At 43.3% G+C, this 12,915-nt stretch overlaps 1 protein-coding gene and 1 long non-coding RNA gene across 3 annotated transcripts in view; one reads left to right on the top strand and one right to left on the bottom strand.

Annotated features, from left to right (window-relative positions):
• The window catches only part of pde4bb (phosphodiesterase 4B, cAMP-specific b), a 37,622-nt gene that overhangs the window by 5,322 nt on the left and 19,385 nt on the right, over positions 1-12,915 (top strand). Inside the window, exons 2-6 of one of the 2 annotated variants that reach the window (XM_076973744.1) lie at positions 1,866-2,047; positions 4,910-5,130; positions 11,260-11,448; positions 12,162-12,198; positions 12,292-12,362. In XM_076973744.1, coding sequence (XP_076829859.1) covers positions 1,866-2,047; positions 4,910-5,130; positions 11,260-11,448; positions 12,162-12,198; positions 12,292-12,362 — 700 coding nt within the window. Of the gene's footprint in view, positions 1-1,865; positions 2,048-4,909; positions 5,131-5,702; positions 6,066-11,259; positions 11,449-12,161; positions 12,199-12,291; positions 12,363-12,915 lie in introns of those variants that run through there. The other variant, XM_076973745.1, reaches the window with a different exon arrangement.
• LOC143475789 (uncharacterized) lies at positions 1,890-3,482 on the bottom strand. Its single transcript, XR_013121115.1, has 3 exons — positions 3,126-3,482; positions 2,265-2,415; positions 1,890-2,026 (listed from the first exon to the last, which is right to left on the bottom strand). It is a non-coding gene; the product is annotated as an uncharacterized LOC143475789 (long non-coding RNA).

Genomic DNA, 12,915 nt, shown 5'->3' with positions numbered 1-12,915 from the left:
TCCTAACTACAACAAATCACAAAAAGAAAATTCTTTTCGTTTGGTCATAAATTCCATGTCCCCTCACCCATAAGAATTTACACTAGTTTGCCGTCATTTCCCATGTCTACTTGTCCTACTAGTGGGCTGTGCCCAACTGTCAATATTTATACTAGTGATTTGTCTTTTGAGTGACCTCTTTTACGTGAATTGTGACAGCATTGAAAAAAAGTAGAAAAAAAGTCCCCAAACTAAAGTAAAGTGCAACTATAAAGTCATATACATGACTTAGATTTAGATTCAGATCTTGGAATAACGTTGAAGCAGTTTTTTGCCACTCGCATTTGAATCAGTTGTGCTGTATGTTATTATTAGCAAGTTTGATTTAACTCACCGCAGGTGAATGAAAAGCACTTCAGAAGCCAAAAGAGCTGGCTCTTATTGGGGAAACTGAGCTTAACACATCCACCCCAATCCAAAACAATTTTCTGCTACATTTCTCTGGTTTGCTTAGATCACTTTGATTTTACATTTTTCTCTGTCAGCATGCAGAAAGTGACTTTCATAAAGTATTTGTAAAGTAGCATAATTACGTACAGTCATGGAACAAACCATCAAATCCGTGACCAGGGGTGGTGGTGCAGTTTAGCAAACACAATTGCTACAGTAGCGCATTCAATTTTATAAACTACAATCAGATATTTTTAAGAATTGGTTATTTAACATCATCAAATAAGTCTCATTTATATTTGTCCCTTGGCTCATGCAACGCGCAACTGGAGGCCCTCAGTGACTGTAAATCTTTGCCTAGTGCAAAGACCGTGCATGTGGACACTATGCCAGTTGGCAAAACGTAGTCACTTAATCGCAGGAGAAAGGACAGAGGTTGTGTTAAACTTACTTTAACTCAGAACCTTTCCACCTCTCTCCATGTGGGTCTGCTAGAATAAATACACACTCACAGCTAAACATGTCTAAAACTGGAAATACTGGATTACTGCTTAATTGACTCCCTCCCCCTAGTAGTCACACGCTTTACAAGCTACCGTCCTCCACCTCTAAAAAACAAAACAAAAAAAGACCCAATGACATTATCTTTCACATTGTTTGCTTCTTACCAGAAGGTAAAGGACTATGTATCTATTATTATACATATAATAGACATATGTTTTCTAATTAACATTTTTTAACAGTAAACCTCACACTAGTAGTGTATATTAAACCAAACCCTTGCTGTTCACAATACATATTTGTGACTTTTATCTTCAGTTCACCTGATTAAGGACATACATATTTTGCAGCTGTTTTTAACAACTTTACATGCTATGAGCAGGTCATTGTTGATGGCATGGCAGTATGAAATTTGGCAGGTGCAGTGTGTCTGGGTGTGAATGAGGAGCGCTTGCAGGGAGCTGGGCCAATCTGGAAGCCTCTGAACCGTCCTCCTGTAGTTTAAGCTTCAGAAGATCAGCGGCATTTCAAAAAAAGACAAAGAGTCCAGACAGTGTCAATAGAAGCTGGGACAGTTTCACTGCAGTGTGGCTCTTTTGCCAAAGGTCAACCTGACCTTTTCTTTCAGAAATCAGGCTCTTGTGGAATATCTCTGGCTTGACAGTAATTCTATATTTGCATTTTTAAAGAAACGGGTATCACAGGCATGAGGGGTAAAAATGTGTTATTTGGGATGTTTTAGGCATTTTTATGCATTCAGTCAGTGATGAGATTCAGACCATTGTTGTGCGCTTGCAGTCTTTAGAATGTAGCATTTGTTCTCTTCTTTTGCATCGCTTGGCATTTGAAAAAGAGTTTCCAAGACTGTGCGAAGCTTCTGAATTCAGAAGATGAGCCTACTTACGCCCACAACAACGTTCTCTCTCCCGAAACAGCTGTCTGGCTGGAGAAGCCTGTCTGGAGAAACCTGTCTGGAGAAGCCCGTCTGGAGAAACCCGTCTGGAGAAGCCTGTCTGTAGAAGCCCGTCTGCATTCAGAGGCGGGAGGGACTTGTGGACGTCCGAGGGTGGAGAGCATGCGGAAGAGCTGCAGTGTTCTGACAGTGATGTCCAAAGACGTGAGTTCAGTCACCGTTCAGCCCAGGTGTAACCCAGCCCACGTTTAGAGCTGAACACCAGCATGTTGGTGCTCTCCTCCAATGATGGTTCACGTTACTTTGTCACATTATCTTATATTTCACAACCAGAATGTTATGTCGTCTATAACTTTTATCCAATGTGGAGATTTGATTTTAGCACACCAGACACAACAGTACACTCTTAAATATCACTCACCTGTTATTTCAGTAATTGTTGCTGCTAATAGGCCTTCGTACTGCACACGTGCACACTCACGCTAAGCAGTGTGTCCTTCGTTGCGACAGAATCGTGGACGAATCACGGGGTCTTTCAAACGTTGCCCTGTGGTTTAACAGCTGAGTGGGGGCTTTCCAGTGTGAAAAGAGGAAAGGAAGGAGAAAGGGGAAGCAGATTGGCTTGGGGCGTAGCTCGCATGCAGTACTGAAACAGAACCCTTGCCTACTGGACCTGCCAGGCTTCCCACTGGCCTGACTGTAGTGAGGGGTGGGACCAGACAGGCCACACCCCCCATCTGTTTGTTTTGCCTTAGCTGAGAATCTTGTCTGTGCCACACGGTCAAGCTCCTTGGGGGCCTTATTGATTAGCACGGTGGAAATAGGCAGGCCACAACCCCCAGGATTCAGCTCACTGAAGTCGTATAATCATTTTCCTTGCCATTGAGTGGCACAAGATTTAGCATTTAGCAAGACATGAAATGGGTTTGTCTCTATCATTGTGTATGTACATGTTAAATAAGATCCTACGCATATTTTCATTGATTAGTTAAATGGTTCCATTTGTGTCTATTGATCAAGAGGGAACATCTATGGTCTCCACTTGCAATATAAATCTTTAGTTTGTAACTGTGATACCTCTGTTTAGGATTACCCCCACTAAAAGAATAATACATTCTGGTAGAGGAAATGCACTTGAAACGTCCTTCCTGAGAGAATCTATTAAGTAAATAAATGTTTTTTTGTTTTGTTTTTTTGCAAATCAAAACATCCCCCAAACATTGTCAGGAATTTGCTGAATATTTTACAATAATTACAATTAATTCCTTTTCCATTTGGTTACCTTTTGGCAGTATCCTTTCGCGTGTGTCTTTATTGCACACAGGTGGTGCGGATGTAGGCGATTTGCTAAGTTAGGTGCTAGCTAAGACTTCAAATCTCTAAGGTAGTGAACCTGACACGTTGATGTGTTTTCCACAGCTCCCTGGTATACAACATCAGTTCTCAGTAGTCTTGTGAATCTGGACAAATGTTCACTGGCTAAACCTATACTTTGATTCAATTGCATTAGAAAACAGGATCAATAGTTTCCACTATATCACCCCACCACCGCCGGAGTGTTGAACCTGTCTGGTCCCTCACAGGCCGCGGAGCTTTGCATGTTAGTAGCTTTGCGTGTTAGGAGTTTTGCATGTTGTGTTCCAAATGCTGTTATTCAACCTCCAGTCAAGCGTAATAGTAAAAAAGGAAGCAAAGTGGTTGACATAGTAACGAGTCTTCCTCTCAGTTACCTAATGCACGACACTCGGTTTGTTGTTCGTGCCTGCTCTTCAGCGCGGGTAGCCGTTACTGCAGCGCACGCTAGATTATGGCGGTGTCGTAACGACATTTGTCAAGGTTCAGTTTCAGCACTCCCAAGGCCATTCCTGGTGCTTGGAAGCAGCTTCTCCACTAAGATACATTCAGTTTGCCACAATGATGCCGAAAAGAGCAACAAAGATGTAGAATCAAGTTGTAGAGTAAATATGAACTTCCTGGTGTTATTTTTCCAATGTTAGCTTACTTTCATACAATTAAAATAACAGGGTTTTCAGCTTGATTTTATCATTTTAGAATAATAATAATTATTGCTTAATAACAAATGGGTCAGGATATCCATGCTGACTGTATTACAACAATTTTCAGAGCCCAGAATCACTGATCACTGAACCGTCAAGACCAATGTCATGTCACTTTAAAGTCAAAATGATGTTGATAACTGTTATCGGTTCATCTGAAACAAGATGAAACTGCCTTAGACACATTGAAGAACACATGTTGTTCTGACAGTCAGTCAGACAGGTTTATAGCCTGGTCTATGTAAAACTGTTCATACTTAAATCAGAAACAGTGGTTTCCCCCCCCCATTCCCACACTCCTTTGGGGAGTACTCGAGGAATTCCAGCTAAGACACTACCTCTTGCTTTCTGCGTAAACCTGACAGGGATGTAAACTCCATTCACAGTGATGTATGCAGGATGTGGCCATGTTTTTAGAGCAGTACGTTATTCATGATCCTTGCCAGGAGGCTGGTGTTGCTGGCAAACCATCACGGAAAACCAGCAGACCATTAAATGTATAATATCCATAAAACACTGTCAGGCAGCAGGACCAGGGTATTCTGGGAGTGGCAGTGTTCAAAATGGCTCCTGATCAATCAGCTAAAATGCATTGTGTCACCCTTCCATATAAATGTGATCAATGTGCTTGTCCAACTGCATCTCTATTAATTGGATAGTTTTTTTTTTCCTTTCGGTGAAGGCATACATAATAAACATAAAGGTACATTTTAAAGAAGGAAAATCTCATGGAGTCATGTTAAAACATCTTATAACACTTGCGAGGTAGAGGAACCAATCGTCTCAGTTTATAATAGAAGTGCGCCCTCTGATGTAGGAATGCTCTTACTACACTTAGATTGTGGCGTTACCTTGGCTGTCAGGGAACTGTTGGGGAAGTGCCCTCCAAAAACCTCTCTCTCTCTGTTCAAGCGTTCATGTTTAATCTTTGCAGCCGATTTCCTCTTTAACATAACACGTCAAGGCACTCAGGTTTCTTCTGCGATTATTCTGAAACCTCTGTTGGCAGGACTGCAAGGAGTTCCCAGCATGCCCCCCTTCAGGGGCCACTCTGGGCGCAGACCTGCGCCGACGCTGCCGTCGCCACTCGGGCACGCTGGTGCTGCCTCCGTTGTCGTGGCGTCAGGCGGAGAGGGCGCGGTCTCCCGACGAGGACCTGGTGAGCCGTCCCACCACGCTTACCATCGGCACAACTCCACGAATAGACATCACGCCAGTGGCCCCCGACAGGTAAGGCTGTCACGGTCTCGGGGTTGCGAGGTTACACTACCGCACGAACGGGTAGAAGATTACGTAGACATTGCTGAGGCATGTACTGTTTCGTGAACTTTTGAGGTTTGTTCATTTTATACTTTAGCTTGTTAGATATTTGGCAGACACTCTTGTTCAGAACTGCTTATACTTTCATTCACGTTACACAGGTAGGTGGATATAGTATCGGGAGTCTTGCCCAAGGACTCTTATTGGTAAAGCATTGACTTGTCCAGATGCGGTTTTAACACCTCAGTCCTGCGAATCCTCACGAGTTGTCAACACATGTAAGCTGGCGTTCAGACAGCACAGGCGTTCAGACATCACAGGCTACTGACATGTCCTGGTTCTTCTGTATCAGATCGGGTTCCTCTGCATATGACTTGGCACCTCAGTTGTGCACAGACCAACTTCAAGCTCTCTCAGCGGTCACCAAGGACTCTGGGAATTATGTGAAAATGGGTGTGTCTTGAAAATGGGTGTGACTGTGGAAATTGGGCGTGTCTTGAAATCGAATGTTTGGCAAGCCCATAGGAGGGAGGGGGAACAGAGCCAAGGGCTCCTGGAGTGAGGGTGAAATAGAGAGCAAAGGGGAGGACGGAAAGAGGCTGAGGACATTGTGCTTGCTGTGGAGGTCCTAGCAGTCTCCTGCACTGCCGCTGTTACTGAACATCTAAGGCCAGGCTGGTGGTGGACCGTTCGGGAGGCATGGATCTGAGCCAGAAGTCAGAGGTGGTCTACGGGGAAAAGAAGATGCAGCTCAGAGTGGAGGCAGACGGCGAGCCCGGGGCCGGAGAGTGGGACTCGGCCGCTCCAAGGTTGCCTCGCGCCTCGCCGCACGTGTTCCGGAAGTTGCCGGTCAAAAAGAGTGTGCGCCTTCGCCGGAGGTTCACTGTAGCAGTGTCTCATTCGCGGTAAGGGTTTCATAAAGACGGAGCCACGTGCGTGTGTGTGTGTGTGAGCTTGGGTGACTTTGTCAGTGCTGGAGGTTCACTGTACTCATGTCAGAGATTCTCAAGAGATTTATAAAAAGGGAGCCATGTGTGTGTGTGTGTGTGTGTGTGTGTGTGTGTGTGTGTGTGTGTGTGTGTGTGTGTGAGGTTGGGTGACATTGTCAGTGCTGGAGGTTCACTGTACTCATGTCAGAGATTCTCAAGAGATTTATAAAAAGGGAGCCGTGTGTGTGTGTGTGTGTGTGTGTGTGTGTGTGTGTGTGTGTGTGTGTGTTTGTGTGTGAGTGTGTGTGTGTGTTTGTGTGTGAGTGTGTGTGTGTGTGTTTGTGTGTGAGTGTGTGTGTGTGTGTTTGTGTGTGTGTGTGTGCATGTGTGTGAATGTGTGATTGTAAATGTGTCAAGGGAATTGTTAAGAGAGTACAGGGTTCAAAATGACTTCCCTGCTGTTGTGATTTTGTGAAAATATTCAAGGAATGTGCTTCTTTACCGTATGTGTTTTTACTGAGGAACTGCAGCAGGCAAACATCAGTCATATGCCAGTATGAATCACTTAGATTCTCCGATATAACTGTATGACAGATGTAAGGTTTAAAGGACTATTAAGCTATTATGTTGCCATTAACACTTACGTTGCTGAGTATGAATTAAAACGTGTTCGGAGAGGGAGAGCACTGTGTTATTCAGGCCAGTCTGCGCACCGGTGTCCCCTGCTAACCCGCGCTTGAGATGCTTCTAACATCTTTAGCTTATGATGACTGTGCATTTTCAGATGTAACTAGATCCTAGCAGGGCTAAAGCCTTTCCTCCACACACACACACACACACACACACACACACACACACACACACACACACACACACACACACACACACACACATACCCACCCAAACATGGGCACACAAATACACAGAGCCAGCAAGGTTCAAGGGTATGGAAATAGGTGGTCTTGCTCAAGCCTAGCTCTGTGTCTCAAGTCGTCCCATGAGTGTGTCCCTCGGAACTTGCTCTGGTCGTAGCTGAGTATCATTTGACCCAGTACCTTCATGTCTCCAGAGGCTCTCTGCTCTCACCCAAACACAACAACAAGATACTTGAACAGTGTGCCTCCTCTCTTTCTAACAAGTGCAGCCAACATAATTAATGTTGGCAAATATGGTATATATCTTTTTTATTTGTTAAGAAATGGATTACTTATACTTAAAAATGCACTTACTTTTAGATATGAATCATTTTAACTGACTGTAGCCCTTATATAATTCAAATAATTTAAAACATATATTATAAAGAAAAATATTATAAAGAAATAGCCCATTATAAAAAAAATTTAACAAATATTAGAATAATATATTTAAAAGCTTCAAGATAATCCTTGATGAACAGAAAGTGGCCGAGTGTGAGTTCAGATGTGTAGGACTCACACACATCTGAACTCACCCACTTCCTAACACCCAGATCATGTTGGAAGCCAATTTACAGCATGTACTCATATGTTGGCACAGAGTCTCTAAACACTCAGATTTCTTCACTGATTATCATACGTACTAGATGTCAGGTTTCTTCATTACATTATAAGAAAACAAGAAGAAGATGTACTGAAGATGTATTGATTATTTGAGAACAGAGGGAGATACAGCGACGGCTCTATCACGTTCTCCACCTCCACTTTTACTCTCTACTTTATACCTCAAGTCTCTGCGTCAGTTTGGCAGCCAGAACATGGACTATCATTTCTTGTCCATTCATCCGGATCTCTCATTTATCTCTCTCTCTCTCATACCATCTCTCTTTCTTTCTGCACATTTCTCTATTCTGTTCCTTTGGTCTCCTCTCTTTCTCTCCGCTGCTCTCTGCTCTCTCCGTTTCTGTGAGCCTTTTCTGTTTCCCAAACTCGCCCTGTCTCTTGGCCAAACCCTCTCGATGGTATGCGTTGTATACATCAACCTCAACCAAACGATCTTTCATCTTCTTCCTCCAGCCGTTGCTCTCCTTGTCCCCCAGTGCCTGAAGACCTTCCACTGCTTCACGTCTTGTTCGGCAGCACCATCTAGCTCTTCATGCCACTGCCTGTCTTTGCTGGAGTCTGTATATGAGATGCACACAGAATAAGATTCACATGATGATTGAATGATCCAAACAGGGGAAAAAACTATTTTCCTCAGTGAATAAACACTCCAGAAAGCTAATTTCATTTAAACATGCAGTTTAGCTCATTTTCAGCAGCTTGCTGCTCTTCTAGAAAAATCTACTGAAGTCAGTACTGTATGGTGCATTCGCACTGTTCAAGGGCTGCGAGGCCTTGGAAAATCTCCAGTTAAGTCTATGATACGTGTCCGTGGTACCATGGGCAGCAGCATCACGGCAGATTGAGGGATTGTAGCGTAGTTACACAGTCCAGTGTAACTCCTCTTTGACACAGTCATTTAAATGGGAGACTGTATGTCACAATAGGTTCAAACGTCTTTGGTTATATTACGTGACAGTACCACACGTATGGGAAAGTAATACGCAGAAACCTACCACTGTTTTCCGCATGTTCTGTGACAGTAATGCAAAAACATTTCCTCATTTTATGCAACAGTATCCCCACTGTGTAGCACAGCATACTTACATACTTTGGGGAAAATTAAGATTTTTTTTCTTTTGTTAAATTGACAAAGTTAATATAGGGTAAGGAAATATCCTTTATTGTTATCTCCCTGCATATAGTAGTCAGGTCATACTGGTTAGTCATGAGGACACTATTGTGTTGTTGTAAGGGAGAGCTAAAATAGGTTGGGAGATGCTAAGTGGAAGTTATAAAATGTGCCTTCTTTGTGTTTGGATGACAATCTACAATATGTAAATCATATGACACCTTCATTTGTTGTGTAAGTGAATAAAAGTATTGATGAATTTTATGTGATAGTGCCACAGCTTTAAGGTTGTTCATTCATACACAATATTGTCAAATGTATTCGCTCACCCATCCAAATGATCAGAATCTGATGTTCCAATCACTTCCATGGCCACAGGTGTATAAAATTAAGCACCTAGGCTTGAAGACTGTTTTTTACAAACATTTGGGTCACTCTCAGGAGCTCAGTGAATTCCAGCGTGGAACTGTGATATGATGCCACCTGTGCAACAAATCCAGTCGTGAAATGTCCTCACTCCTAAATATTCCACAGTCACCTGCCAGCTGTATTATAAAAATGGAAGTGTTTGGGAACGACAGCAACTCAGCCATGAAGTGGTAGGCCACGTAAACTGACGGATGCTGAAGCGCATTCTGCGAAGAGGTCGCCAACGTTCTCATAGTCATCCAAACTTCACAATCACAAGAATCATCCAAACTTCATGTGGCCTTCAGATTAGCTCAAGAACAGTGCACAGGGAACTTCATGGAATGGGTTTCCATGGTCGAGCAGTTGCATTCAAGCCATACATCACCAAGTGCAGTGCAAAGCTTCGGATGCAGTGGTGTAAAGCATGCTGCCACTGGACTCTAGAGCAGTGGAAGCATGTTCTCATGAATCGCGCTTCTTCATCTGGCCTGATCTCCATCTGATGGACGAGTCTGGGTTTGCCGGTTGCCAGGAGAGGGGGATTATGGTGTGGGGTCGTTTTTCAGAAGCTGGGCTTGGCCCCTTAGTTCCAGTGAAAGGAACTCTGAATGCTTCAGCATACCAATACATTTTGGACAATTTCATGCTCCCAACTTTGTGGGAACAGTTTGGAGCTGGCCCCTTCCACTTCCAACATGACTGCACCAATGCACAAAGCAAGGTCCATAAAGACATGGATGGCAGAGTCTGGTGTGGATGAACTTGACTGGCCTGAACAGAATCCTGACCTTAACCCAATAGAACACCTTTGGGATGAATTAGAGCAGAGACTGAGAGCCAGGCCTTCTCGTCCAACATCAGGATGTGACCTCACAAATGCGCTTCTGGAAGAATGGTCAAACATGCCCATAAACACTCCTAAACCTTGTGGACAGCCTTCCCAGAAGAGTTGAAGCAGTTTTAGCTGCAAAGGGTAGACCAACGTCATATTGAACCCTATGGATTCATTCCCTACGGGATGTCACTTAAGCTCATATGTGAGTCAAGGAAGGTGCGCGAATACTTGCATATATATATGCAACTAGTCTATATATATAGACTAGTTGACTACTGCTATTGATATTTGATGATACAAGAATGATGTACCTGTATAGGCAGCAGACAGTATGATTAGTCTATGAAACTCCTTGTGCCTGCTCATTGGCCACTCAGCCTAGGTGCCCCTAACTTGACTTGACGTATTGACTACATTTATGTGGGATACGCTGAGTTTGAAGTGTCTGCATTGCATAGTCACTGTTCTGCGACAGTTTGTTTCTGCACAAACAGGCCATGTGCATTTGAAGCAGAAAGGTCAAACTGACATGACTTATACTAGTCCGTAGCAAGAAGGCATACGCCAAGTTTCACGGCCCTAGGTCAAGGTAATATTTCATGGCCCTGCAGACAAGACAGGTGACATTGGAGCCCCAGACAGCACCTTAGGGAGACATCATATGCTGTACGTTTCGAGACTCGAGAAGTTGGCCTTCATGTCTCATTACATTTGTTTATATCAGCAGCACACAATTTAATCAAAGTATCACACCTAGTCGTGCACACAAGATATTTGACCTAAGGGCCCCAAACACTCCATGATGTGGCGTCCAACGAGTTTGTGGCCCTTTTCCATTAGCCAAAATAGGCCATGCACATTTAAATTGGATGACCAGGGCAACATTACGAAGACCCTGTGGATCAGCCATTCGATCTAGTGTCTCCAAACATGAATCTTGGTACTGGGTGCTGAATCGTCTCAGGGGCTCCTTTTCAGTCTCCATCTTGGCTCTTTAAAAAAAAGTGATGTCATTATTGACCCCTTGTCATGTGAGGGGGATCTTACACAACTTGTGTAGTATGCGTAATTTAAGAACTACATGTTAAGCCTCATGCATCCAGCAACATGGGGTTCAGTTCCCCGCTCATACCACCCCGATCAGCAAGTCGATTAGCATGTTTAGCATTTGTGTTAAAGCTTAGGAACGGGCATAGTCACCCCCACCCTGCCCCCAACCCTTCCCTCCACCCCCTTCACATCACTAACGAGCACGACCTGCTTGTCCTCCTGTAGTTTGGAGGTGGAGAATGGCCTGTCCGTGGACGGCAGCCCTCTGCAGCAGTCTCCCGGCTCGGGTCTGGTGCTGCACCCCAGCCTGGCAGGCCACGGGCAGCGCCGCGAGTCCTTCCTGTACCGCTCAGACAGCGACTACGACCTGTCGCCCAAGTCGACCTCCCGCAACTCCTCCATCACCGGCGAGCTGTGAGTAGCTTGTTTGTAGCAGAGCCTGCAGAACATTTTTGATTTTGGAAAAACAAAATCAAATAATTTTTAAAGAACAACAAAATCCCAGAACACAACTGGATGGTTGATTTCATTCTCCACTCTCATCTGAGAGTCTCCCATTTGCTTTTTATAGTTTTCTGTGAGGCAGTTCAGGCTTTTCTATTATTTATAGCTCATCAGGACCTTTTATAAGATACATTTTTGCACACAGACTTGCAACTCTGTTCTCAGTTGAAATGTATATTTTCCTGAGCCAAAATAGAAAAGCATATAATTAGAGCTTTGTTGAATCAATATACATAAAACATAAACAGTATCTACATAAAATAAAAATCTAAACTTGACTTCAGAAAATAGAAAAATCACATACAACTTGAAAATATATGCATTGTTGTACCACTAGAACTTTTGTGCTAAGTAAGTCCAGTATTTCAAATTGTATTAATATTGCAACAGGAATAATGAATAATGTATTGCATTTCCAAAATGATTTCAAATTTTGCTTAAATTGCTTATATTTATATAAAAATCCCTTTATTCCTATTCATCTTCTGTGCTGATTAGTTACTTATTATTTCTAGTTTTCTGCCTGTTTACTCAGATAAAGCTCTTCTTTGGTGGATCGTCACTGGTGTGTGTGCATTTGGCCAGTGTGAAATTATTTATGTTTCTTTTGTTTAATCCTCCAGTCATGGTGAAGACCTGATCGTCACCCCCTTTGCTCAGGTAAAGACCTCCCGTACTCTCAATCTCTCTTGGGTTTTGCTCCCAGTATTCTGTGTTTGACTCTGTCTCTTTTCCTTTTGTCCTGTTCTCCAGGTGCTTGCCAGTCTGCGAACAATCAGGAGTAACTTCAGCGCTCTGACCAACGTGCCATGTCCCACCAGCAAGTCAGTATCACCTCGTTGCTACTTCCTCAAAAAATACGCTGTGAAGCGCGGCCACTAGATGGCGCACTTTGCTTAATGTCGTGCCTGTCATTTCTGGGCTTTATGGTTTAATATAAATTGAACCGTATTTATTACCAGTGTTGCCATAGTTACTTTGAAACAGTAATCCGACTACTGACTACTGACTACTTCTTTAAAAAGTAACTCAGTTAAGTTACTGACTACTTGCTTTTAAAAGTAACTAAGTTAGATTACTTTTAGTTACTTTCAGCAGAGGCTGATCCCCCGCCCCTATAACATGAAAATGACTACCAGTTCTGCCAATACTCACTTTATTGACATGTATTTTAACCGGAACATCAAAAATGACACTGGCATTTGTAAACTTTTTCTTGAAATAGGCTTACATGTTTTTTAAATAAATAAATAAGACAGTCTTTCTGTTCAACTCCGCCCACTTACAGGGTTGCCAACTGTCACGCATTGAGACACACGCATTTGACTGTCTTCACACGCTTACGCCACACTTCCGATATCTCACGCCGAAAAAAAA

This window comes from Brachyhypopomus gauderio, chromosome 14, assembly GCF_052324685.1.
Source record: "Brachyhypopomus gauderio isolate BG-103 chromosome 14, BGAUD_0.2, whole genome shotgun sequence".
In the NCBI taxonomy this organism is placed as follows: domain Eukaryota; kingdom Metazoa; phylum Chordata; class Actinopteri; order Gymnotiformes; family Hypopomidae; genus Brachyhypopomus; species Brachyhypopomus gauderio.
This window is presented reverse-complemented; position numbering and strand designations above follow the sequence as displayed.